Source organism: Vicugna pacos, chromosome 15, assembly GCF_048564905.1.
Source record: "Vicugna pacos chromosome 15, VicPac4, whole genome shotgun sequence".
Taxonomy (NCBI): Eukaryota; Metazoa; Chordata; class Mammalia; order Artiodactyla; family Camelidae; genus Vicugna; species Vicugna pacos.
Genome location: NC_133001.1, coordinates 43,190,409 through 43,218,088, shown reverse-complemented (window position 1 = coordinate 43,218,088; position 27,680 = coordinate 43,190,409). Strand labels below are relative to the sequence as shown.

Genomic DNA, 27,680 nt, shown 5'->3' with positions numbered 1-27,680 from the left:
CTGGTGACCCGGGCTATTGACCGTGGTGTAGGAGCACCCTGGGCTCGCTGCGCGCTCCCTGCCGCCACCATGGCCTCCCGCAGCGCAGGCACCCTACTGACCGAGTTCAATGCCGCCTACGCGCCTCCTGGCCTCATGCCCGGGTAAGACCTCCGAATACTAGACCCCGCCCGAGCCTGGGGGTCAGAGCCCCTGGGGACGTCTTCTCTCCTCCCTCCGCAACCCCCCACCCCGCCTCCAGCCTCGCCTCGAAAACTCTACCCCTGCGCCTTGGGGGTTGAAGGGCCCGGGCGCCAAGTTTTCACCCGACCACCTAGGTGGCCTTCTCGGGGTGGGGCGGTTTGCGCTCTCTCAGCCGGCAGTGGCTGGGCGCGGCGGGGAGCTCCAGATCCCCTTCAGTAGGAAGTGGGTCCCTAGCGAGTGAGGAGCACCCCAGCTCGGGGTAACAGTGAGTGGGGTCCGGGTCGGGAGGAGAAGGGGGCGACTGCCTGTGGGATTGGTGTCTGGAGACACCGAGCAGGAACAAGAGGTTTTGGAGTCCCCGAGAAAGGAGCGGGCTCTTCGGCCTCCAGCACAGTGCGGGGCACCCAGGATTCCGGCAACATTAGTATCTGTTGGTTGAAGGAGCGAAGGAGATGGGTTGGGCGCCCGGGGCGGGCAGGGCTGGAAGAATCTGACAAGGCAAGACCGGCAGTAACATTTAGTGGTGCGCACTCTCCACCGACCTAATGGTCGGTTCTCCCACTGATCTCACTTAATCCTCGCAGAACCGCTGTCTTTGAAAGCCTCCCAGCTGGGAGATCTGCCCTGTCTTTAGCATTTTTGGATGAAGGGCCAAGCCTACCTTCCGTTTCTCTGGATTTTTTCACACTCCGAACATCTAAGATGCAAGTCTGATTGTTTCTTTCCATTCTTTGGCCCTTTCTTTCAAAGTATCTGAGATTTCCACTCTTAACCTCTTCCTCCAGGGTGTAAATTGTCTTCTCTCTCCTACGTAAAATCAATGTCTGCACTGAGGGCAGGGGCTGGATTCTGAGATACCAGCAAAGTATCAGCACATTTGTATAGAGTGAATGAATGAATGAATGAATGAAGTTAATATCTTGAGAGTTTTGCAGGCAGGATCTCCATGTGGTTGAAAAAAACACATGCTCTCTTCTGCAAACTAAACAGACTGTGAAACGAAGAAAAGGTCTCACACTATATTTTATATGACATTTGGATCATCTTGCAGAATAAGCATGACATTGCGGGGCTGTGATATTAAAATTATTTCTGCACACAGAGGGAATGCAGTAAATAGGGGCAGGTGCTGTAGTTTTAGTCCAGCCCATTTGTGGACAGGGCCTTTCTTTGGATCTGGGAGAGTTTGAAAGCTACTTTGGCCACATCAGACAAAGCTGATTTACCAGGTCACAGTTGTTTCCTGAAGTCAAGCCAGGTGTGTTAGGAAAGGACGGAAGACTTCCCTATTAATTCTTTCAATCGTTTAGGCATTCCTTTGATAAAGATGTGTTGAGTGCTTGGGATGTGCCAGATGTTGGGTTAAGGCAAACAAGTTGGGGGCTTCCCCCCAGGGGTTCCCAGTCTGGTCTAAATACATAAGGTTTAGCTCAAAGCCATTTTTGCAGCTGTAGATAGTGGTGTTAACACCATATTATGGGTGTTTATCATGAGGTTTGATTTTATACATTGATGTATTTTTTCTTAAGCCCCCCACAGTCTCCAACTGGAACCTAACCCTCCCCCTCACAGTTCCCCAACTCTGTCTGGGGTTGTGGGGGTGGGAAGCTGTGAGTTTCAGAAGCAATCCCAGGATGCTTCTCTAGCTACACCGCCTGTCTGCAGTTCCCTTGAGCGCCCTGTCCTGTGACTGCTCTAGAAATTGTGGCAACAAGTGAATCGTAAATAAGGCTCCAAGCGTAGATGGTCTAGTTTGAGCAGCTGAGCCTGTACGTGCTGCTTTTTCGGCTGGATCTTTCTGGGAGGGATATGCTCTCCCTAAAGATGCTTTTCAACAAGGAATGAATTGAGTTGTCTCATGTGTCTAAATGCTACCTCATTGGCAATTTTGTTAACGTACTGAAAGAATCCAAGATTCCTCACCACACTTGGATAATTATTATTTCTGAATGTTTTTTCAAACATTAATCACAGGATTTTCAGTGCAGCCAGTCTCTTCTGACATTCAAATCATCCCCCTTACCAGTTGTATTCAGAGAGGCAGAGAATATTTACAGTGTCAAGGACCTCGGGAATCATGTAGTCCAGCCCTTCCCATCCCTTTCCAGATGCGGTCACTAAGGTCTGTGGGGAACTTGCCTAAGCTCCAGGCTGGTGAAGGAAGAGCTGGGCTGGAACCAGATCCCTGATGCCCTGTAGTAGCACCGTGAACCCCCGTGTATAAGCATCTACTATGTGCGAGGCACTGTGTTGGGCTTTTTACAAATTTAAAAACAAACAAACAGCAACAGCAACAACAAAACCCTTTACAACAACCCAGATGAGAAATTGCCCAAAGTCATTCATCAAGTCACCCAGCCAGGTCTCTGTGACTTCAGCACCCCTCCTCTTTTCAATCCCTCCAACTGTTAGCTATTATCATTAGTTGGACCCCTACGGTGTTCAAGGTCTGATTCTAGCACCAAGGGGGACAGGATGCTGGCCTTCAGACTAGTTGGCTAGGATGCGCCATTTGGTCTTTTGCTGCTCTGGGCAGCACCGCCTTCAGACACTTTGCCACTGTCTGGCCTGTGTGCCATCCCTGCAGTGAGCAGGGAACTCCTGGGATGGTAAGGCTTCTTAAGGGATGAGACTGGCTTCAGTGATACTCTGTGCTCCCTGCTAGAGGCACAGGTTCAGGTGGTACCCACCCCCTTGCTCTCTGCCTCCCATCACACCTCACCAGGTTCCCAGTCCAAACACTCGACCTGCCCTTGTGCATTCATTTATACCCAGACTGCTGCTGCCCCCAGTGCCTGCAGCTCCCCGCAGTGGCTCTCAGCAGGAATGAGTGTGACGGGCTTCTACCCCAGTGCCTCCCTCCATCTGTCCGGAGTGACAGCTGTGCCCATGTCTGACACTAAGCCTGGCCTGGGCCTCGGGGGCCTCAAGAACCTCGTATCAGTGCATTTCATACTTGCCATTGTTAAAGGGTGGTCCCACGAGGTGGCCTTGTCCCCTCCCCCAGAATCCTCATACAACAGATCTGCACACTCAGTGGTGTGCTGGTAAATGTTTAACAACCAGCTCTCTGGAGGGAAAAAAACCTTGATTTGTAGCATTCACCCATTATCTGTGGCAAAACTACTCCTGCTGTAGTCGATTTCAAGCTATCAACCTGGCGTCACAACGCGGAGCTGGGAAGAGATGGGTTGCCGCTCACCACAGTACAGTAATTCCAACAGATCACCTCTCAGGGTGAGAGACGGGCCAGTACATCCTGGGGTACAAAACAAAGACCACCTTCCCAGGAGGATATAGGAGAGTCCATGTGCCCAGATAGGTAACTGACGCACTCACACAACCCTGAGGAACTGGGGACCCTTCCTAAGAACAGGAAATCGGAGGCCCTGGACACCTGGGCTTTGTAACAGGGACCATCCTTCTATCCAGAATAATCATCAGCCCTTAGAAGTGTGTCCCCATGTGTCAGCTCAATTCAGCAAATATTTCCAGAACAGGTACTGAGTGCCAGGAATGCCAGGGATGTAAGTATGAGTAGAAGACAGCCCTCTATCCCCACGAGCTTATAATTCAGAAAGGAAGAACATACTGCCCAGGTAATGACAACACAGTAGAATGTGAACTGAGAGCTGAGAGGCACAGAGAGTGAAGACGGTTCACTGGAGCGGACGCGCTTGGTCAGAAGAGGCTGATGGGAAAGGAGGTAGATGAAATCTACCTTGAAGGATGGGTAAGATCACAACGTGGGGAGAGGAGGAAACATCTTTTGGATGGAGGGGATGACCCGGGGAAAGTCATGGGGTGCAGGTACCAACAGGATATGCTTCTAAAGCAGCACATGGCCTATTTGGCTGGAGGGCACAGCTGGTGTTACCGAATCAGACTTGGGTCCGCTCGGCCACATACAGTAAAGCCAGCCTACTGACACCATGTTGTGATGAAGGAAATTGCAGCGTTTATTGCAGGGCACCAAGCAAGGAGTCTGGGAAGCTAGTGCCCAAAAGATCCAAACTCTCCAAAGGCTTTCAGGGAAAGGTTTTTATAGACGGGGGGTGGGGGGTGTTGTGGGGGTCATGACGGCTCATGGACATTCTCCTGATTGGTTGGTGGTGAGGCCATCGGGAGTCAACCTCATCAGCCTTCCGCTCCAGCTGGTCAGGTTCTTCATGCTTGTGGGCAGCACACAGTTCACTTCTTCTACCTGGCAGGGGTTTCAGTATCTGCAAAACAGCTCAAAGGACATGGCTCAGAATATTATCTATAGTTCTTGAAGAGGAACTATAGGACCTTGGCTTTGTTTAATGGCTAAACTATTATTAATTTGTCTTGCTTGACTGTTTTCCTTTCTTTCTGCATTTTCTCACTTCCTGGATTAAATTTATTCTTCGGAACTCAGGGAAAGGCCTCGGAGGCTAAAGTTCTTCTACTGATGAGAGGCAGGCAGAAGACACGGTGGGGAGGTTCCATCCCGGAAAGGCCCCATCAGGTCCTGCTCGGTTACTCTGGGATATGACAGAGGTTGGTAAGACTGGAAAGCAGGGCTTCACACCAAGAAGGACCTTGAGCGCCTGGCCTAATTTGTTCTTAATTTCACGGGCAATGGGGACCCCTTGAAAGTTTGTGCCCAGGGGAGAGATCTGATCTGAACCGTACTCAGCAGGAAGTGTGTGGAGAAGAGGGACTTGCGGAATGAGGACATGCTGAATAGTAGCAAGTTAATTAGTTAATAAGTCGCTCATGGGATCCCTGATGGAGCACAGTAATTAATTCGAATGTTGGCTGTGGGGCCAAGCAGTGCTATTAAGAAGCAGGAAGGGAGGGCTCCCTGTGTGCACAGTAACCACAGTGGACTTCTGCCGTGGGCCAGGCTGAGCGCCGTCTCCAAGCTTGTGTGGTGTGCAGGCTGGGGAGGGGCAGGGATGGGTGAAGGGGTCAAGGAGGAGGTGTGGCAGGAGCGGTCAGGACCATCCGATGCCCCGTTGTGAAACCTGTCGTTCCCCTGTTCTCTCTACCTTGGCTGGCCCCATGCCCAGCGAAAACAGGGCTCTACCATGGAACTGCACAAGTCATGCTCACAGCTCACAGATGCAAGTGCGTCCGGGGACATAGACTTACTAGCCAAGGCTGTCTGCCTAGTGCTGAATAAACATGACCACGTGCATGTGTGTGTGCACACACGCACCCCACCCGGAGCAGCAGGTGCTGAGTGGAATTCAGATCCAGGCAGAACCTTTGGAGGATTGCGGAGGACAGGGCTTCTCTTCTATTGGGATGCAAATATCTTGGCATTCAGAGAAGGCGGGAAAGCAGGGAGCAGAGGAGGAGTGTGGCAGAGAGCCTGGGGGTGGCAAAAAGGATCACGAGGAAACGGGCACATTTCTATAGCTCCTTTGTTTGAGGTGCGCCCGCCCCTGTGGGTGGGACGCTCTGTGCCGGTGCGTGCTCTGCAGATGGGAGCCATGGTTCCAGGACATGGTGCCCCTGGGCTCCTGGACTTCTGCTTCCTCCAGTGAACATTTATGGTGCACTTGTTGTGTGTCGGGGGTGTGTAGGTGCTGCGGATAAAGGAGAACACATACTAGCAGAGGAGAGGAGCTAATATGGATCTGGGTATGGATGAAGGATCATAATCCTACTGTAAGGAGGTGATGCTGGGTAGAGGGTGTGTGGTCAGGGAAGACAACAGAGAGCCTGGCTCTGTGAGTGAGGGTGGGACGCCCCACGGGGCAGGAGGAGATGCAGACTTCTGGGTAGAGGAAATGTGTGTGAAGACTTGGAGAGCACGTGGGGCCCCAGAGATGTGAGTAGCACTTCTGGGGCATGGGGCGCCTGCGGGGAAGTGAAAAGAGAGGTGAGCCGTGGTGGTCTGGTGATGAAAGATCGCTCTGGCGTTAGTGTGGATGACAGGCTGCAGGGGGTGACACTTGGTCTATGGGTCTAGCTAGGAGATGCGAGGCTGACCAGATGAGCAAAGAGAAGGACCTGCAGCTGTGAGACAGGGGAGAGCAGTGGAAAAGTCACTAAGCAGGGAGCAAAGGCAGGACTTAGGGAGAAGCTGGATGTGGCGGTTGGCAGGGTGATGCTGAGTTTCTGGTGGATTCTGGTAGATGGGGATGGCGTTACCCAGGGCAGGGAAATCCAGAATGAGGAGCAGGCTCATTTCTATCGTGCTGAATCTGGTGCCTGGGCATGCCCCGTGTGGACAGCTGGGTGAGTGGGTCTGTAGCGGGGAGAAGGGGTGGGGTTGGAGGCACAGATCTGGGTGTCCAGTGTTGGAAGTCTAACATGCATGAGCTCTTCCAGAGGGTGTGGTCCCCTGAAGAGAGAAGAGGACTCTGGGGAACACTAGCACCCAGAAGAGGAGCAGGGGTTCTTCTCAATGCCTCCCCCAAGGGACCCCCCTTTATGGAGCTCCACCAAAAGTCCCTCCTGACCCTCCATGGGAATGGCCTTCCCTCCTGGCGTTTAATAGCATGAGAGCCTGGGCCACCGTGCACACACACCGTGACTCAAACACTGAAGGAGGGGCAGGCTCGAGGAAGCAGCGCTGAGCGATTTGTATTCCTGACAGCACACATCAAGCCAGCACACAGTAGGTTCCCAATAAAGTAGCTCCTAATGCCATCTGACTCTCTAAAAAAATATTACATGTGCAAAGAAGGGAGCAACAAATCACCCCAAATCCAAGCACCCAGAATGAGCCTAAACCTCATTTTTGGTTTCTTTTTAGGTGTCTATTCAGATAGAAGACTAGATGGATGGGTGAATGGATCGATGGACAGAAAGATAGACAAAACAATTTTATAAAAATATGATCATACCATGTTTACTATTTTAAAATGAAAAGCATGAAATTTAATCCTACTCAAACCTAACTGAAGAGAAAGATACTGAAGCAGAACAGAAAAAGAGCTAGACTCTAGATAAATGCTAATTCATCACAAGACGTCTTAGCTTCTAAAAGGCCTCTCGGACAGAGAGGGAGAGGAAGAGAGAATTAAAACTATTAAGGGGTTAGAGTAATTATTCTGTTATTTTTACCAAAGTGTTTCAATTTTAGATGCCAGGGGTTGACTCTGCTTTAGAAATTCTAAGTGCACTTCCAGCTGCCCCTCCACCCACCCCCCAATTTTTGCTGCTTAAATTACTTTTTCCTTTGACAGGTTTTATAACATTTGCATTCTTTTCTGCAACCAGCCTTCACCTAGTAGCTATTCCAACTTCTGCACTTAAATAGCTGTGAAGATGTTCTACATGACTGGTAGTTTTTTCTTTTGATCGTCTCTTAGCTGGCAGGATTTCATCACTGAACACTGCTTTCAAGAACGGCTTTGGGCCCTTTATTTCCTGAGTTCTTTGGTGCAGCTGCCTTTATACCTGAATGACCACACTGGCTGGTCCAATGTTCTTGGGTCATGCATGCTCTTTTCCCTGCAGAATGTTCTAGGCCATCTTTCTTTAGTTTTCCCTCTGTCACGTCATTATCTCTGTTGGGGTTTGACAACACCTGGTGACCAGCACCTGTTTCATTTCCTGTGTTCTGAACCACTTGAGAAGTGAGATAAAAGAAGGCAAGTGGTCTTGGAGAATGGCGCTGACGTTGAAACCCCGAAGGAGCCACCAGAGCTGGGCTGGGGCGGGCTTTCCCCTCGAAGGGCAGAGTGTGTCCCCTCAGAACAGGATGTGGAGGAGCAGGGTGGGCTTCCTTGCTTCCAAGCAAAAGGGAGGGAAGAGTGGGCTTCACCTCACCAGGCAGATGGTCCTCCACCATCAATGTGGACGAGCACGTGGGGGCTGGAGACACTTGGAGGGACCGCCCCCAGTGTGGAAGGACTCGTTGGGAGGAAGGAAGAAGCACCCTCACCGCTTGTCTTTGACTTGTGATGACTGAACTGACCGTCTCATTACATTTCATACACAGCACCAACTCCCAGGGGCCCTGCTTCTACCACTTCCGTTACGTTTCTTCCTCAGTGTGAATGTTACAGAGACAGTGGGGGTCAAGGACATTGGATTTGGCAACTGGATGATCTTATATGACCTTAATGAGAAAGCACCAGCCCACACTTAAGTGATGGGTCAGAAGTCAGACAGAGGGAAGTCCAGGAAAGCGTAGGAGTAGAAGAAGAGAAGGCAGGAAGTACAGAGGATTCCCTGGAGACATTCAGAAATAAAGGAAGAGAAAGGGTAGTGGATAAGAAAGCAGCAAGGCCCCGTTTGTATTTGGGAATCAAGGAAAGGTGTTGCATGTTTGCAGGCAGAAGGGAAGACACTAAAGGGGAGGTGAGATCACAGACGGGTAGCAGGAGGGACGGAAGCTGAGAGAAATGGGGAGGAATGGGTTGGGGGAGTGAGTGAGACCTTGGCAAGGCAGGAGGAGGGATCTCCAGACCAGGGCAGGGACAAGCCATGGCAAAGAGGAGGGCTCCATCCTGGAAGTGGCCAAGGTGACCCCACGGGCTCACAGGCACTCACCAACCCCACATCTTTCCAGGGCAGGAAATGTGGCCACCAGCAAGGAATGCAGGAAGGGCACTGAGGCAGGAGGGAGGGGGTTAGGACCACCAGGGTCATAGAATTCAGGGCAGACAGAGACCAAGGAATGAGAGAGGAGAGGCTGGAGAAAGACCCTAGTGCAGTGGAGGGTCTCTCCCCGCCGCCGCCCACTCTGCAGCCCCATTGCTCACCACTCTGGCCCCTGGGCAGCCTCGGATGCTGCAGGATTCCAGGGCTCTGGAATGTGGAGGTGGGGGATAAGGCCCAGGGACATTTAATGTGCACTGTTTACAGGAGTTTGAAGCTTGGAGGGAACTTCTAGGCTGGAGATGTAGATCGAGGCTCATCCACACACAGGTGAAGTTTAAGGCCACCGCCTGGATGCCATCACCAGGGAGAACAGGTGGGCCCAGGACAGACCCCAGAGGGAGTGGGCTGATAGGGGGCATCAGGAGGAGACTGAGAAGGAAAGGCCAGAGGTATGGGTGAGAACCAACAGAAAATAAGGAGCAGAGAGTGGTATTTCAGGATGAGAGAGATGAACAGTGCCCACCGCTGCAGAGAGGCCACTGGCGACCTCGTGGCAACCCGGGGGCAGGGCCAGGTTTCAGAGGCTGGGGAGCCCACGGAGGCTGTGCTGACGGCGGAGCTTCCATCTCCTGCTGTTTGTCCAAAGTCTGGTGCCCGAGCTCTTTGATGTCACCAACGCTCCCCTCCCCTCCTCTTCCCTCCCTCTGCCGACACAAGTCTTGGTTCTCTCTGCGTGAACCTTATAACTGGGGGTCTTGAGAGCACGTGTTGGCTGTGCTGTGTGTCCCGGGGTCTGCGCTCGCCCTGCTGCTGGCCCTCTCACCAGCCCCTTCCCTGGTTGCAGAGGGTGATGGAGCTCCTTATAAAGTGCTCACAGCTCCAGAGCCCTGGGCGAGCTCTCCAGGCTTGTTGGGCAGCGCCTTGGGAGGCCGTCTTGCTGAGAGCGGGGCTGCGGCACTCTGAACCCAGGGCTTGGCCACACCAGAGCTGACACTCATCATGTGTCACTGTGTCCCCTGTCCCTTCATGAGGTCATCACAGAATGTCAGAGCTGCAGGAGGTCCCTGTATCCTCAGGCCAGCCCCTCAGTCAATGGAGGGCCAGTGAGGGACAGTGATTTGCCTACAGCTCGCTGAGGGGGTCAGGACTGGCACCCAGGTGTCCTGGTCCCTAGGTGTCCTGTTCCCTGTGTGAGCGCCTGGGCTGGGAGGTGATGTCGTAGAGGTCTGGGCAGAGACCTCTGTGGGGAGGCAGAGGACCAGGTCTCTGGCACTTGTCCTCCCCAGAGACTTGAGCTGGGCAGTGCACCTTAGGAAGCTTCTTGAGGCCCAGAGATGACCAGTGGGGCCCCCTGATGTCACCCCTAGTCTTTAAGGTCCTGTCTTGGAACTGGAACCAGCCTGGAGCCCTCCACCCATGTCTCCCTCCCCCAACCCTGCTCTCCCAGGTACCAAGGCCATGTTCCTGGTGTGGCCTTCTCCTTCAGCTCCCCCTATGGCACCGCTACCCTCAAGTACTTCCAGGACCAGCGCAACGCAGCCTTGGAGAAGAACCACACTCCCTTCAGCAAGGGTGGCCACTTCCCGACCATGTTCTCCCCAAACCCCGACCTAGTGCAGAGTCACTGCTCCCACACCTGGAACCGCTGGCTGCACATGCCCAGCTACACCCGCTTCAACCTGGACAGTACCCGCTCAGCCGAGCTCACTCACTTCTACCAGGTGGGCCGCCCAGGCGGGGCTTCTGCCAGCTTTCCCCCTCTTGGTGCCCCCCCACCCCCGCTCCCACAGCATGGGGAGGAAGTGATGGCTGGAGGCCAGGGGAGACCTCTCACCCTCCAGAGCGCCTCTATTTGCTTTTTCAGAGTCCCAAAGCCAGCAGGGAACCCGGTGAGTCTGGCTGGAGGAGTATGGAGGGACCCAGCACTCTGCTTCCCTGCTCTCTCCCTACTCCAGGGACCCCCGTGGCTCTTTCCCTGCTCCCGCTGCTACCGGGAGAGCGAGAGCGAGGGGCCTTTGGGGATGTTCCCGCCCTCACCTCTACCCAGTAGCCTCTCCCTCTGCGGACCCTGGCTTACCTCCCTCTGAGCAAAAGCCCCAAGGTTCACCCACAGGATGAACAGCATGCGCTGACGGCTGCTAAGCCCCACCCCGGCTCCAGCCCCCAGTCTCCTCTCAATCATACCTGCCCACCGGGATCCCAGTGCCCACCTGACACCGCCCTGCTCTACAGCGCCCTCTAGGGTGTGCCCTAGTCAGCCCCAGCCCCGGAGTGGACCCCACCTGCCCTCTGGGAAAGAGAGGCAGATGGGGGGTGGGGAGGGGCTGCCCACAACCCCGTTGTTCCTATTCTGCTCCTCCGGCTCATAAAGCCTTCCCTGGATCTGGTCAGACACGTCCCGGCGGAGCACAGGCACACAGGCGCTCCCCCACCTCAGGGGAGGCTGAGCTGCTCCTCAGCTCACTTTCCCCCTCAGCTCCCTTGCAAACATCCCTCCAGGCCTGATTTCAAGGACACAGATGCCTCCTGGTCCCCGGGTGGAGAACTGTACGAGAAGGCAGCCTCCCCTGGGAGAGGACCAGGTGGATGCCGTCAGACTCTGAGGAGCTGTGGGACAGTGTTGTGGGCCTGGGAAGGCCTGCACCTCCATCTTGGCTCACAGAGCACAGCCTGCCTAGGAGAGAGGGGCAGGGAGACAACACACACACACACACACACACCCCAAGCTTCCCTGTGCCACTTACTAAGCTGGGCTTCACATCCCTTACCTCTGCTGGTCCCCTGCCTCATTTACTCACCCTAGCAATGCTGGCCTGGTGTATGTCATTATCCCCAGTAGCCAGACAAGGAGCTGAGGCTCAGAGAGGACACCTGGCTGGGGACTCTTCCAGGAACATTAAGGGAGACGATGCCCCACCACCTGCCCAGGTACAGCCAGGCAGGGGCTGCGGATGCCTGAGATCGCGCCTGCGCACTAACAACCTGTCGTCTCTTCCCTGGTTGAGCTGCAGATGGCCCAGCGGCATCGGGAGTACTATCAAGACAAGACGGGCATGGTGCCCCGGGTCCCCTACTTCGTGCTGCCTGTGAGGGAGTGGGAGCGGTACCCCATCCCCACCGACCTGTGAGTGCCTGCCCTCCCTTCATCCATGCATTCAACAACACACACCCACAGGGAACCTGCTCTTAGCCAGAAATGAGTTAAGACTCAGTCCCAAAGAGCCTACAGTGCAGAGGGTGAGTTACAGAGCAAGGGAGTCACGGTTTTGGCAGCCTTAGGAGGGATGCCAGGAACCAGAACAAGCAGAATCAGGAAGACCGTATTCCTGGTCAGATGCACTAAGGAGTTTGGGTGCAAACCCCGCAATCTCTGCTGGCCTGAAAATGCAAGCTTCTCCCCCTGCAAGGAGCTGCTGCTCTCTGGCGGACACAAATGGGTACTACACAAAGCAGGGACTGTCTCCAGCCCTGTCCAGATTCAAAAAATGTTCTCCTAGGGACTTGTACATATTTTTCAAATTCCAACTGTCTAGCTAATAAATATGAAAGTTCCTCACTTTTCCCACTCTTTGCTGTTTTTTATCTGGGAAAGCTTCCTCTCCCAGGGAAGGCCAGCTCTGCCCTGCGAGATAATCCAGGCATGTGGTTTCCTCGCTCTCTCCTGCCGCCCAGGCAGGGAAATCAGAAGTCTGTGCTGTGAGGTGTGCTGTGGAGCAGGGGGCATCAGGAGTCGGTGGACAGATCTTCGATTCTCAACTCCATGCAGATCCCTTGTTTGCCTCAAGAGCCTGAGCCTTGCCATCACTGTTACTGATAAAGCAGCAACCTTTTTCATAGAGTTTACAGGTTTTTTTAAAGAAACAAATTTAGCTGCCTCTATAGGTTCCTCTCTGCAGGACAGATGGGACCATTTTATAAATAGGGAAACTGAGGCTTAGCGATGGCTTCGGAAACTTGTGCTCAGGGCAAGTCTGATTGGAGGTAAAAGCTGGAGGGAACCCAGATCTCCCAATGCCAACTCTAGGGCCCTGGGTTGGTCATTTCCACCCCTTGGGGTGGCTCTGAGCCAGTCCATCCCTGGAGACAGGGCAGGGCCTCACCTGGGGACAAATCTCCTCTTGAGACTGCTCTAGGCAGGATCTACATCTCTTGCAGATGTGGGGAGCGCAGGATGCCCCCAGCTCTGTTCCTTCTCCAAACTGCCTGGCAGCCTCTGCTGCTGCTGCTGGCTTCACATGTAACACAGAGGACCAACCAGGTGGTTGAGAGGAAGAGGGTCAGTGCCTGTGATCAACCTTTCCTCTTATCACCTCTGTGGCCTGAGGAAAGTCCTTGCCCTTCCCTGAGTTTCACTGCCATCGTTGCCATCATCACCACCATCATCATACCCACCACCATCATCACCATCTTTACCACCACCATCATTAACACTGTCATCACCATCAGCATCATCACCGCCACCACCATCAGCATCAGCATCAGCATCACCACCATCACCATCAGCAGCATATTTCTTATAATGTTTACTGAGTGTTTGCACCTTATTCAGTGCTTTGTATGTATTACTTCACTTACTCCTCAAAACAATGCGAGGAGAGAGGTACCAACATTAGTCCATATTACATGTGTACACTTCTAGCAGGAACTGGGCCAGAATCCAGCCCAGCTTCCTGACACCCATGTCCTTGCTCTTAACCACTGTCCCATTGTGCAAACACAAGTGATTCTCATCTTGAGCGCAGGGTGACTTACCAGCTGTTAAGCCAATGGGTAGCCCGCAGGGTCATCAGCAGCAGGGGCTGGGAAATGGGCCTTTTCCACCCTCACTGCATAACACTGGCCCATCCTCACCTGCAGGCCTCCTCTGAGCCCGAAGAAGAAGTGGTACCTTTTAAGAGCATCCCCCGAGAACCTGAAGACCTACCAGACATTCCCATCGGGGAAGAGGGTCTCCCCACAGGAGCGGCAGAGGAGGGACCGTTACTTTGAGTTCAGAGCGTGACGCCTGACAGCCATGGCCCTGACCAGGTTGGCTTTTTGGAATAAAATCTTTAGCCATGATCACCCCAGGCTCCTCTCCTCTGAGCCCCAGGAACATTTGGACACAGCAGGACAGCACCTGAGAGTCACACGGTGCTGTGTCTGAAGGGCCTGTGCAATGATCAGCCCCAGGGGTTCAAGCCAAGAAAAAGCCATGTCCAGGACTCTGCTGGGCCCACCCACCTCTCCCCTGAGGACTGTGGGGCTCCCAAGTCTTGGTGGCAGGTCACTCAGGCACAGAGATACCTCCCGTCTGCTTCCTCTGGTATAATCAAGGAGGCCCCGTTATCCCATGTCTGAGAGTGAGGATGCAGCGGCCCCAGAATGCTTGCACTGGTGTCAGATGCAAAGGAATTCCGGCCTGAGCCCTGGCTCAGCATCGTTTTGTTCACACAATAACCTGGGAGGGAGGTGGTGTTACTTTCACTTTACTGATAAAGACACCGGGGCTCAGAGGGGAGACAGTCGTCCAAGTTCAGGCAGCTTAGACGTGGCCCAGCCAGGATTTGAACCCAGGCCTTTCTGGCTCCCAAGCTCTGGTTTTCCCACTATACACCCTGCGTGTAGTCCTCTTGGGGACTGAGGGGCAGAGATGATGCAGATCCCAGAGGACCCTGTGGTGCCTGACAGAAGAAACCACGTTCTATATTCTGCCCAGCCTGGCAGGGACAGGCTGATTTGGCATCGACCCCTGGGACTGTTTCTAGAAGGGAACAGGAGGGAGCTGACCCAGGATCAAGCCGCTCTTTCAGGCATCTCTGTGTTTCAGGAAACTGTAGGCCAGAGTGGACACTGGGGACAGGTTCCTAGGTCACATCCTGAGGTGGCCTAGAAGGTTCTGGGTCTGGAGTGTCTGCTGTCACCTGCTTCCTGCCTCCTGGGAGGCCTTCTGCCTGCGGGACAGGGCACAGGATGTGGGGAACAGCCCCTCAGAAGACAGGATCTGGGATGGGAACCTCAGGCCAGGTATGGGCCCATGCCACAGGAGCTCTCCAACTTCCATCACCTGCTGGATTTGATTAAGGGACTCCATCAGGCAACAGGGCTCTTATTTCCCCTAAATAAGTGAGTCAGGACCTAAAGGCAAGGCAACCCACAACAGGTTGAAGTTGAACCCACAACAGGTTCAAGTACATGTGAGGGTGAAACAGCCCTTCTCCTGTGTCCTCCTCTGAGGACAGTGAAAACAAGAAAAACCACGGGCTGTCAGGTAGGCATCTGACAGCTTTCAGAGACCCCCCTAAGGGGCTTCTCCTGTGTCCCAGGGTCCCTGACCACCTAGGTCCCAAAGAGTCCCCGGGATGGCCAAATTCCTTCCAGGGTTTGGCGGAATAGCAAAGTAAATAAGCCCTGATCGCTGGCCATAGACTGTTGCATCCTGAGGGCACGGGGGTGCCGAGTGGGGCAAAAATGTCTTGGGAAACCAGGTACCGATTGGAAAGACCGCTCCATGCATGGGAGATGTGAGAAGAGAGGCTCGGGGGAGGCCCCAGGGAAGGGAGGGAAGGACTTATCTTTTCCTGGTCAACTGCACCCCATTCGGCCTGGTCCCTGCTGGGACATGGGTTGGCATTTGAACCTGTCCTTGAAATGACTCGCCATCCTAGTCTTGGTGTCATTGGCAAACTTAAACCCTGGAATGAGCAGTTCTTAATAAAAAGTACTTCTGTGTGGTCCTGCATTCAAAAAATGATGAACTGATGGAGCAAGGGAAAGTCTCTTCTTTTGCTTTATTGAAAGAACAGTATTCTAGAAGTGAGAAAGGGATGGGGACAAAGTCATTCTTCTAATTAGAGTTCCCCTGGTGCCCGCAGGGGTTCAGATTCCGAGTTCCAGGGGTCCACCTCGAGGCTGTCAGATCAGGCATTTGTGGCCACATCAGTATCCCCAGAAGTGAATCCGAAAGGAGCTGAAAGAAAGAATTCCATGAGCCACCTGGAGCCCACAGTCGTAACACAGCCTCTCATTTCTGGGTGCACACCTCTCTCGTCTCTTTCTTGAGTAATGGCCTGTTTGAAGCTCTCCCAAGCCAACCCAAAGCCTTCTTGAAGCTCCTTTGAGCAGCTCTTGAATGCAAAGGCTGTCAGAACCTTGTGGTGCTGGAATCAGCGGAAAGCAAAGGGAGAGGTTGAAAGAAGAAACTCAAGACAGACTGGATTTCGGCTTCAGTCGTGTGTTGGGCTGTTATGGAGGAAGAGGAATGAACTCGGTTGGGGTGGTCCAAATGTGGACCCCTTTATAGAAAGTCTGCCCAGGCCACAGCCATCTCAGAATGGAGGGCCCTCTCCTCCAGCCAGGTGGGCTGGACACCTGCCTGGAGCTGGCCACTCAGATTCTCTCTCTGGGAATTTGGAGTGAGAGCTGAGGGACATTCCCTGAGGGTCATTCGGAGCCAAAGAGGTTTAAACTTGACCGCTGTGGGGAGGCCACTTGGCCTCAAGTCTAACAAAGCAGAGTTTGCCAGTTTCACATACAGCGACGTCCGGAGTTGCTGAGGACAGAGGGAGAGACTCTGGGCTCTGGACCAGGTGCTCTCCGAGCTCGGGCTATTTTCGTTCGTTGTTGATTGGTTTGTTAAACCATCTTGAGGGAGCATTCTTCCTTGTTACAATGTCACCTAGACTGAAGACTAAGCGCAGAATAGGGCCCAGGTGAAGCAGGCACATGCAAACAAGGGCAGCTCAGCACAAGAGGGGCCTCTAACTGGGCTGTTCCTCACGAAAAGGCTGTCTCCAGTGGTGGTTCATTTCCCACAACTGGAAGGAGCCAAATAAGACTGTCAAACACAGCCTGAGAAACACAGGAATGGCCAATCGCCTCAAAGGTGTTAGGGCCAGATAGGACCATGCAGGCCCCTTTCCAGCTGAAACAAGGATTGGAAATGCTTAGAATTCTCTAAGTTCCATCACCAGCATCTTCACACTCTCATGCAAATCCCCAACTCCTCATGACATGTGGAGGTTGTGGGCGGAAGGGGAGCTGGACGAACAGTGGCAAAGGCAACTCCCCAGGTCAGTCCTGGAGCCCAGGGGGCTTTGTGCCGCCAGAGAGGGACAGCACCCGAAGTTTGGACTGCCCACATCGTTTGCAAAGCCTGGAATCCAATTTCCCCCGTGCCTTTTGAAACCCCACTCCCTGTCTCTTTCCAGGTTAATTTCTCAGAAGCTCCAGTTTTGCTGATTCTGGAAGAATCTGCAAAGTGCCCTGGAAACTCATGACCCTCCTTTGGAAAACCGAGGTGCCCCACCGGCCAAGAGAGACCAGGGGCCCTTCCTGTCCCCCACTGTGCTGGGCATCCCCTTCACTCCAGAACACCTTACTTCATGAAGTCTGGAGATTTGGCCATTGCGTGTTCAAACTCTGAGAAAGACAACATGTTGTCATTGTCCAGATCCGACTCACTCAGGACCTGGACAGGGGTGCAGAAGGAGTGGAGAGCAGAGAATCAGAGGGAGGTGCGGGCACTGGAGTCAGGGCAGGCACCACATGCTGAGCCCAACCACTAAGCCCAGCTCTCTGCCAGCTGCTTAGCACACCTCCCTGAGTCCCTTGTGAGGCAGGTGCTCCGCCCCAGACAGGGACATGGAGGCGCAGAGAGACGAGGTTATAGGCACCGAGGTCTGGGGCCTTGTGGGCCAACCTCATGGTGGAAAGAGTCTCTTGGTGCCTCCAGCACAAACCTGATAGTGAGAAGAGTGCGGGGTGATGAACAAGGTGACACCCCCACCCACTCCTGTCACTCTGCCACCAGGGGCTCTACTGCAAGGGGCACAGGCAGGGGCAGGGGCAGCGATGACCCTTCACGGTTTTATCTTTGCTCCCAGTTCCCACCCAAACCAAAAGGTTCTCATGGTCTTAAGACAAATGGATCCATGGCTGTCTTCATGTCCTGTCACACTTTGGATGGTCCCTCAGGACGTCTGGGCGTCGTGTTGTGCTGGGATAATGTGGGGAAGGGGACGTTGGGATGTGCCCCTCTGAGGCTGAGCTGCTGTTGGCCCATCTGCCTGCACTGCCTGCAGTGTTGGTGGGAAGGCCTCTTGGAATGGGGGGCTTGGGCTATGGCTTTGGGGACCCTGGAAGGGAGTCATGATCCTGGAGGAAAGACAGAAAGTTGGAGGTAGTTGCCTCCAGTGTGCGCCCATGCCTCAGGACACATCACCCTGCCTGCCATCCGGGGGCTTCGGGGGATGGCGAGGCCCACCCCAACCTCCGCCCGGTAGCCCTGGACACACACGTGGCTGATGAGGTCGGTCAGCAGGTCCTCTGACACGTCGTCACTGTTGAGCAGTCGGAGGACGATCCTCTGCAGGTCCTCCTCATCAATGAAGCCGTTCTCATTAAAATCTGCAAAGAGGAGGCAGGGCCTGAGAGGAGGATTCCGAGAGTCCTGGGGGGCCATGGCACCCACAGACTCCAATTAGCCCCTGGGAGGCCCTGCTGAGCCCAACTGTCCCCAGTCGGCCTAGAACCTGGGACTCAGGGGGGCCTGGGCAGGCCGAGGGGGTGGGGCGCTGCAGAGGCAGGGCAGGCTGCAGGCTGCAGGCTGCAGGCAGGCGGTGCTTCACAGTAAGAACAGTAACACTGAGCATTGATTGGGTGTGTGCTGCCTGCTCACTTGGCCTGAGAGCCTCACCTGTGCGAAGGCACTGAATCTTCACAGCCTTCTGTTAGTCTCACTTTATGAAAGGGAAACTGAGGCACAGAGGTGTGATGTGGTTTGCCCACACGGCCAGGAAGTGGAAGGACAGGGGTTCAGACCTGGCTAGTCTGGACCCCAAGTGCCACATCAACCACCATGCTGTGGAAATCCCAACCTCGGAACTCCCAGGCCAGTACGTTTTTGGTGGCTCCGAGCTGGGCAGCGAGGAGGGGCGGGAAGCAGTCTGGATTTGGAGCCAGAGCACCTGGGCACAAGTCCCTGCTCCTGCCACCTGCATCAGCACAGAGATGTGCCAGGCTGGGGAGACAGTCAGGCACCCGAACAGCTTGGCTCCAGGAAGGGAGGAATGGGCATCCAAGGACCCCGAGGGCTTCCAAATGGGCACGTTGTCTGGCTGGAGTTGGGGGTGTGAATGAGGAAGACTTCTTGGAAGAAGAGGCATCATAGGAGGACTAAGCAGCTTGGAACTGCCAAGATGCGGGTTGGAGGAGTTGCCAGGGTCACTGGGGACAGTGGTAGGGAAGGAACAATGCTGGGTGATGAATCAGGTTAGAGGGAAGTGGGGGCTTCGGAGAAGGTCAGAGGTTAAGTCTGGGAGGTGTGCTGAGCTGGAAGGACCTTGAAGGCCAGGATGAGACTGTTACACCGACATTCTTGGCAGCCCTCTCCTAGGACACCCAACACAGTCCCTGAACCACTCATCAGCTATATAGCAAATGCAGTAAATTTAGGAAGGTACAATAATTTCTGCTGTGACAAACACAGATGTGCCAGGCTATGGTCTAAGGGCTTTATATTTCACTGTGTTCAATTCTCATAACACAGATGCGGCAACTGAGACACACAGAGATTAATAACCATGTTTATCTCCTTAATTTCATTTTCTCCTGCCTTTAAATATCATCTATATGCTGATTAATCTCAAAGTTGTGTCTGCAGCCTGGGCTTCTCCCTGAATCCCAGGCACATATATCCACCTTCCTGTCCTCTCCACTTGGAGGTCTAATAAGTCTCAAACTCAACCTGTCCAAACCCAAACTTCCCACATGACCCACGCCGCCCTGCCCCCAAGTCTGCTGCACTCAGGGCCCTTCTTGGCAAATGGGTGGCTTCACCCTTCCAGCTGGCTGACCAATCAGCTTGGAGTCATCCTTGACTGTGTCCTTTCCTCATTCTCCATAACCAACAAATCCTCCCAACTCTACCTTCAAGAGGCAGTAAACCCAGCCTGATGACTTCTCCTCACTGCGCTGGCTCCACCCTGGTCCAGCCACCATCATGTCTCTCTAGGATCCCAGTAGCAGCCTCCTAACCAGTTTCCCTGCTCTATCTGCCCCCTTCGGTGTCTTCTCCACTCAGCAGCCAGAGTGGTCAGCCTCCCATCTGAGCCAAAGGACAGCCCAGGTCCCAACAGGGGTCCCCCCGTCTGCCCTGCTTTCAGTCTGCCTCTTTGACATTCTTCATCAGGCCAGGCACGCTCCTGCCTCAGGGCCTTTGCATTGTGTTTCTCCCTCCCTGGAACACACTCGCCCCAGAGATCCTTTGGGTCTTTATTCAAATGCCAGCTTCTCCCCAGGGCACTGCTCAGAACCTGTCTGAAATTACACTTCCATCCCTTTCCCAGCTTTATTTTTCTCTCAACACCGAATACCACCTAACACACTATATGTTTCACTTATTAGCTAGTTTATTTCTCTCCACTAGAGTGTAAGTTCCATGAGGGCAGGGAGTTTTGTCATTTGGTCAGTCCTGTATCCCCAGCTTTAGAACAGTGTAGGGCACAGTAGGTGCTCAACGAGTATTTGTTGAGCGAGTGAAGGAATAAACCACCTGAGGCCACACACTGGGAAGTGATGGAGACAAGAGCAGACCCAGGCAGTCTACCTCTGTGGTCAGTCTATGCTCTTGATCACTCGTAACTCTTATTATAATAAAATGCCCAATTTTTACCTGACATCTGATCACCTAAAATGAGTGCTGCCTTTCCCAGCCTCCCTTGCTGCTAGATGTGACTAAGTTCCACTTGATGAGATGCAAGCAGAAGAGGGGCAGGCATCTTTAGAGGAAAGGTGCCGCCCTTTGAGACAATGAGGGGACCCTGGGAGTGGAGGATGAAGTGACCTAATAGAAGCCTGGGTCCCTAGTGTTGCAGAACTGCCATGGACAACTGCTTCTGGAATTCTATACGTTAGAGAAAAAACATGTAGCTTCCAGTGATCTTGGACGCTATTTTGGGTAAGCCACTTGGGGTCCCCTGTAATTTGCCACCAAATTTAATCTTCATACATGAGCTGAGCCTCGGTTTCCTCATCTGTAAAATGGGTAACAACAATACCTCCAGAGGGTTGCTGTGAGGATTAAATAAGAAAACACATGCAAGTCACCATGTGCGTGGGGTTTGGAATGTAGAGGATGCTGATTAGTTAGAAGCGCAATTCTATATCGCTTGATGAATTGTTAAATACAAAAAATGCAAACCTCAGAAACTGTGTAATATTCCACACTGAAGAATGAGAGCTAGAGCTATATTGGGTGCAGAGTGGAGGAGGGAGTTTGCTGATGTCACAGGATCCTTCAGCGGTAGAGCCAAGACTTTTGCCTCTGCTCCCCGGGGCAGGATACATATGGATGCGGCAGGTACAACTAAGCACCTCACTCCTGAAGCAGGTGGCCCTCCCCTGGCTGAATGTTCATTGGCCACAGGGACTGGAGGCTAAAGCCCAAAATGTTCATCCGGGCTCTCCGTGCCCAGCTCTGCTGTGCCACGCCACAGGTAACAGCTCAGTGCAGGTGGAGGGGGCAGACGGGCAACACTGGGGCTGGAGGGAGTGGGTCCCCACAGTGACATTGCTCTGTTGGCGAGAAGCTCTGCAGCCTCTCCCGGAGACCCCGCAGTGTCCCCAGGCGTCCTGCTGGCCCTGCTCCCACATGCAGAAACTGCAGCAAAGAGACATGGATTTGGTCCCAAGCCATCTGAAAACAGAATAAATTGCTGGAGTAAAATGTAGTCCTGGACAGTTCCCCTCCTTTGGGGGTGCAAGGGCAGAGTAGCTTGGGAAAAGAGCTGGGGGCTGGGAGCTCTGGGCTACTGGCCAGCCCATGTGGCCTCAATAGCCACATGACCTGCATCCTTGGGCCACTCTGTGGAGAGAGGGGGTCATCCTCTTGCTGTTTCCCACCAGCGAGGGAGATTAGAGAGCTAGTGGAATGAGGGCTCAGCCTTCGGGTCCCCCCAAAACCCTCTGACCATCATCATCTAACCTCTCCGTCATGTTACTCCTTGCAATTGATAAAGTACTTTCACAAAAACTAGCCCATTTGATTAAGTGAGGTAGGGCAGGCTTTGACCACTGTTCCCACAAGAACCGTGGTTGCCTCCCTCACTTCTCCCAGCTGCTAGCATCCCTGTGTCAGATCCTGGACAAGTGTGGGAAGATCTGCCCATGGCACTCTGGCCCCTGCCCAAGGATAATTCACATCTAGTGGGAGGCTCGCTGACGGGGGCAGAAAGGCCACGCTGGGATGCTGGTCTCTGACAGGTAGAAAGTCTCTCCAGAGGTACTGAGAGAGGGGGATCAGTCAGTTGGAGGCCAGGAGGGTCCCTCAAAGCAGAAAATGGAGCCCGGGAGGTATGTTCTGTGTAGTGTGGCTGGCCTGCTGGACTTGACTGAGAACCAGTCACTCCTTCCCTCTTCCTGACAGAATTGCAATTCTTGTTCACGAGGACACCATGTTCAGCTTAAAACACTCAGCTTTCCGGTCCTCCTTGTAGCTATGCGTGACCGTGTGATGTTGTTCTGGCCAATGAAGTCATGGCCAAAGTTGCTGGGTGGCGCTCCCAAGAAAGTTTGTTAAAGAGTAGACTTCATCTGTGCCTTTGAATGTCCATTTTGTCTTTATCCCCTCTCCCATCCCTTTTTCTTCCTGCCTGGAATGAAGATGAGATGCCTATAAGCACAGAAAACATCTTGTGATTCTGAGGACAGCAGGCCCATTAAAGATGGGAAATTAGGAGGCTTGAAGGAGCCAGGGCCCTTGGTTACTTCCTGGAGCCATTACCTCAGCTCTGGACTTCCTGAATCCAGGATTTTTTTTTTTTAAACAGGGACACTCTTACACATAACCAAATGCAATCCTAACTGATACAGAAGGTCAGAACAGTTGTTCTCAGATTTTGCAACACTTTAGAATCACCCGGGGAGCTTTGAAAAAGCCCACCAACCAGGGCACATCCAACACCATTACATCAGATCTCTGCAGCTGGGCTGAAGCAGCTGTAGGTCTTAAAAACTCCCCAGGTAATTCCAGTGTACAGCCACATTTGAGGACCAGTGGGTTAGAGCCATACTTCAACTTTAAGGTGCAGAGGAACAATCTGGGGTCTTGTTTAAAAGGCAGATTTGATTCAGTAAGTGGGGTTAAGGCCCGAGATGCTGCATTTCCAGCAAGCTCCCTGGCAATGTTGATGCTGCTGGTATGTGAGTCACACTGGAGTAACACGGGGTTAGAACATCGAGTAGGTCTTCAGACTTTGCTAAGAACAATCACCATGACCATCACCACCACCACCTTCTTCTTTCCTTCTCCTTCACCTTTTCTTTCTTTTATTTCCTCCTCTTCTTCCTTCACTGCTATCACTTCCACCTCAATTGATAGAGCAGCCACCCCATGGCCAGGCACCAGGCTCAGAGATTCACATGTCCCATCTTTAACCCTGCTGACAGCTCTGGGGAGTAACAAATCTTCTGAGCCCAAAGATAATTCAGATTTTCCTGAGTCTCTCTGATGAAGCCTTGGAGTTTATGAGTCCCTAGGCATCTATTTGCATGGCTTATTTGCATAAAGGCGCTCTGCTTTTTGTTTTTTGTACTGGAGCTCAAGGAGGAAGGAAAATGCTGGAAGGGGCCCTGGAGAGAGGGCGGAGGAGGAGGATACAAGGACAGTGTGGGGGACAGGGAGTGTCTGCTCCTTGATCTGTCTGACTGATCTGATCTGTTGACTCTGTCTGACCTCTCTGGATAGGAATGCATTTCCCCCCATTTCTGAGCTGAACACAATTAAGCTCTTGTGTCTTGAGGGGCAAGAGAACCTTCTGTCCCTCTGGTTCCCTGAAGGATTTTGTTTGTTTAGCTCTAGGAACCATGGAAAGACAGTTGAGGCAGACATCTTTTGGAACATCTTTTGGTACCCTCTACCATCTCTGAGCAGCCTGCCCACCCCCAGTGGTTGGCCTCTGGAGATATGTTTGTTTATGTGACTCTGCTTCTTCTTGGTTGTGGTTGACTGGACAAGGCTGGTCACCTAACTCCGGGGCAGCTGGATCCCTGGTTTGGTTCAGCCAATCAGCATCTCCTGAGAAGGGGAAAGTGAGAAACAAGATGCTTGTGGCTAGTTAGTCAGAGTGAAGCCCGAAGGCCACATGGAGGCCAGGGAAGCAATCTTTGACCCATGGGCACAGAAGCATAAAAATCTGATTTGCAGAAAGAGAAGGTGCACAGAGAGAAGCAGAGATGAGAGTTGAGGCAGCCATAGAGGGAAAAGGAGAAAGTAGCTACCTCAATTCCTGACCACTTTCCAGCTGCATCCTGGCCCTCAGGAGGCCTGCTTCACTTCTATCATGGGTTCTGCACTGCTCATGGTGGACAAACTCTAGTGCCCTCCTCCTCCCTTGATCTGCACCTCTCCACCATTTCAAATAAGCCACACACCCCTTTAGTGGGGATGGGGACTTCTAAGCAATAGAATTTGGCAGCAGTGATGGGATGTCATTTCCTATTACAAAATGTTACATTGCCAGCATACTGGCTCAAGGGACTCCTACTGTCTTTGAAGAAGCAAGTGGCCATGTTGGGAGGCCCATGTGACAAAGTGCACGGGTCATGCTCTGGAAACTTGAGGGCAGCCTCCAGCTGATAGCCAGTGAGAAGCCAGGACTCTAAGTTCTATAGACACAAGGAAATGAATTCTGCCAACAACTGGAGTAAGCTTGTAAGTGGATCCCTCCCCTGTCAAACATCCTCCAGATGAGAATACAGCTTTGTGAGACCCTAAGATGAGGACTAACTAAGTGCTGACCAGACTCCTAACCCACAGAAACTGTGAGATTATAAATATATGTCATCTAAAGCTAGTACATCAGTAGTGACTTATTATACAACAATGGAAAATTAATATACTGCTGTTCTTCATGAGTTGCCTTTTATGTGGGTAAGTTCCTATTACTTAGAACCTGAAGACCCTGGGCTAAGAAAAGAGCACCCAGCCTGGCCCTGAATTTGCCATTTCTTTCTTATAGTTTCTACTTCTCTGCTGAGAATTCTTATCTTTTCACTCATTAGGAGCATATTTTGTTTTACATCATTGGGTGTGGTTATAATAACTGTTTGAAGATACTTATCAGCTAATTCCAACATCTGGGTCATGTCAGAGACGGTCCCCATTCTTGAAAATGTATCATTTTACTGCTTTGAAAATTTTTGTATGTTGAATAATTTTGGATTGTATCTTAGACATTATAAATGCTTTATGTGGAAACTCTGGATTCTGTTATATTTTTCCAAAGAGTACTGAGTATTTTTTATTCTAGTGGGCAATTGGTTGGACTTAAACTGCAAACCCTGTCACACAGTGACCTTGTTAAAATGCAGTGAGAGCTCAAATTTCCAGTTAGGTTCTTTTACCCTTACCTGAAGTGTTTTGAGTCTGTCCTGGTATATATAGTTTAGAGGTTAAAATGAGATTTGTGCATAGTTTATACACGAAACTTGGCCCCCTCCCTTTGCCTTTTTTTCATGGACTTTCCCTTCTTTTTACTTTTCAGGGGGAAAGTACTAAAACTCTCTAATTCTTCAAGTCAGAAAGAGTTTAGAGTTTTTATCAGTCCCATGATGCTACTCACTAAAGCCCACATTCAGGCCAAAAAAAGTCAAAAACTAAAGTGGGCTTTTTTTTTTTCTTTTCCTAGTACCATTTCCTTTTTTCATGTGTCAGCTCTCTGCCCCTGGAAGCTTTCTCCTGCCATGAGGTAGTTGATTTTTATACCTATGTTTCAGAGTTTACAGTTGCTATCTGTGGAAGTGACAGTACGACAGAAGCCTACTCAGCTATTCTCTGCAGGGGAATCTGTGATGTCATTTGAGTTTACTGGATACTAAGACTGAGGACAGATCGGATACAAAAATATTGTTATGCCCTTTTTACAAATGAGAACACTGAACCCTCATAGGTCCATCTAGCTTAAGCCTCCTCCACTCCATTCTATCCAAATTCACTTGGGTGGGGTAGGAATAAGATGCTGTCCACCATGTGGAGATGGGGTAGCGGGTTGGGTGGAGCTGGCAGGAAAGGAAGGCAGGTGAGATGCTAAACCATACAAGCCTAAATGTACAAGTCCTCTGGGGCCACGGAGTTGTCATGATGAGTTTAAAGCCTTGCGCGTGGTCCGTTTGAAGGCTTCTCAAGATTTCTTTGCTTCTTTCTTTTAGAGAATTCTAGGATCCCAGATGTACTAAGGGTTTATAAGGATACTGAAGAGCCAACTTGAGCTGAGGGTACAGCTTCCCAGACAAAATCGGAGGCAAAAAGTGTCACAAGACCTCAGAGATGACCTCTCTCAACCTCTTCATTTTAAAGATGAGGAAACAGGCCCAGAAAAGTGAAATGATTTGGCCAAGATTTCTCAGCCATTTAGTGATGACGTTAGTTCCAGTGTTGAAATCTCTTAACTTCTTCAAAACAAGCATAACTCCTTCATACCCAGATACAGTTCTCTCTCTCTCTGGCCTGCCCACAGTACTACCAAGAAATACCAACACCAGTGACCCCGTGGCATGGAGGAGAGGGCATCAATCTATTGGAGCAGTAGTTCTCAACCATTTTTTAAAAAACTACAGTCTTTAAGAAGCAAAACACCCATAAATATTCAAGGAAACCCCAATTAACACCATCGCACCAATGCACTGATGTTGATGGATTCCCAGTGTGGCATTTGCTCTGTGGTGCTGCCCCAACCCCACTTGGTCCCCCACAACACCCACCGTAGATGCGGAAGGCGTACTCGATCTTCAGGCTGGGGCAGGCCTGCTCGCTGAACACAGATGCCATGCCCAGCACATCCTCAAAGGAGAAAACATCGTTGTGGGAGAACACTCTGCAGATTCGGTCTCTGAAAGGGTTCACCTGTGGGTGCGGAGGAGGAGACAGAGGAAGGAGGCTTATCAATGTCAGGTTCACGCCTCCCTGGGCCTCGCTCATCTGTCAGAAGCACAGTGTCCTGGGTTTGAGAAGAAAGCAAGAGCAACAACCTAAATATTGGAGCAGATGTTGGGTCAAAGAGCCAGGACTATGGACATGATGGAGAGTGCCCGGGACAAGGGCCCCGGTTAGCATCACTCTCCCCACTGTCACTTCCTCCTGCACGTACCTTCTAAGGGCTGATTTTTTTTTGTTTGTGCTATTCTTTTTTATGCTTATTAATTTGGTACATAAAACTCCCCCGAAGTATAAAGAATGGGATAAAAATTCTTTATAATCCACTCTCCAGAGCTAGCCACTGTCAACATATGGATGTAGAAGTCAAACAGACTTGGGTATAAGTCCTGGCTTCACTATTTCCTAGTGAGTGATCTTAGTTTAGGCAAATTTTACATAATCTTCAGAGTCTAAGACTTCTCACTGACAAGATAGGGTGGGATAATACTATATTGACCCAACAGGTTTGTTGTGAGCATTAAACAGGATAGGTTTAAAGTTGCACAGTATGATTGAAACATTATGCTGTACACCAGACATTAATACATTGTAACTGACTATACCTCAGTAACAAAATAAAAATTAAAAAGTTTTAAAAACACTCAACAAATGGTAGCCATCAGTTGTTATATAACTACAGATATCACCATTTGCACAGCAATTTTCATTTTTTCTCGATACAAATTACAGTTATATTTAGCATAACTGATAAATTAGGTATAAAAGGCAATTTTCATTTTTAAACCAACAAGTTCTCAAATTTGAGTCCCAAATAAGTAAAGGTCACGTGATTTTAGAAACCTTGATCCCCCTAAACTGGGCCTGGCAGGGGTCACTCATGAGAGGGCCTTTCTGACACTGGCGCCACCAGGCTCCGAGCAAACACGCCAGCCACTTGTCAACCAGCTCAGAGGCAGCTCACCGAGGCTGCCTTCCTCCTCTCCCTCCAGCTCCCAGGAATGGGCAGGCTGTGAGCTGGAGGGGATGGGCAGATCTAAGGGGAATTTAAGGCATA

General features: G+C 51.8%; 2 protein-coding genes across 4 annotated transcripts in view; one reads left to right on the top strand and one right to left on the bottom strand.

The window, feature by feature from the left end:
- The first annotated feature begins 26 nt into the window (after positions 1-26).
- On the top strand, positions 27-17,087 carry CIMIP2C (ciliary microtubule inner protein 2C). 2 transcript variants are annotated; one of them, XM_072938336.1, is made up of 5 exons: positions 27-143; positions 10,160-10,433; positions 11,724-11,836; positions 13,570-13,740; positions 16,902-17,087. In XM_072938336.1, exons 1-4 carry the CDS (start codon positions 70-72, stop codon positions 13,712-13,714), a joined length of 606 nt encoding a protein of 201 aa, XP_072794437.1. In that variant the 5' UTR covers positions 27-69; the 3' UTR covers positions 13,715-13,740; positions 16,902-17,087. The 2 variants fall into 2 exon arrangements, with proteins under 2 accessions (XP_072794437.1, XP_006197246.2); XM_006197184.2 differs by lacking the exon at positions 16,902-17,087 and having other exon boundaries at positions 13,570-13,776.
- Positions 15,464-27,680, bottom strand: part of CIB4 (calcium and integrin binding family member 4) — a 49,297-nt gene continuing 37,080 nt past the window's right edge. Inside the window, exons 4-7 of one of the 2 annotated variants that reach the window (XM_072938338.1) lie at positions 26,452-26,593; positions 17,990-18,099; positions 17,073-17,161; positions 15,464-15,661 (exon numbers count right to left, since the gene is read on the bottom strand). In XM_072938338.1, the coding sequence (XP_072794439.1) occupies positions 15,631-15,661; positions 17,073-17,161; positions 17,990-18,099; positions 26,452-26,593 (372 nt within the window). In that variant the 3' untranslated portion in view covers positions 15,464-15,630. The remainder of the gene's footprint in view (positions 15,662-17,072; positions 17,162-17,989; positions 18,100-26,451; positions 26,594-27,680) is intronic. The other variant, XM_072938337.1, reaches the window with a different exon arrangement.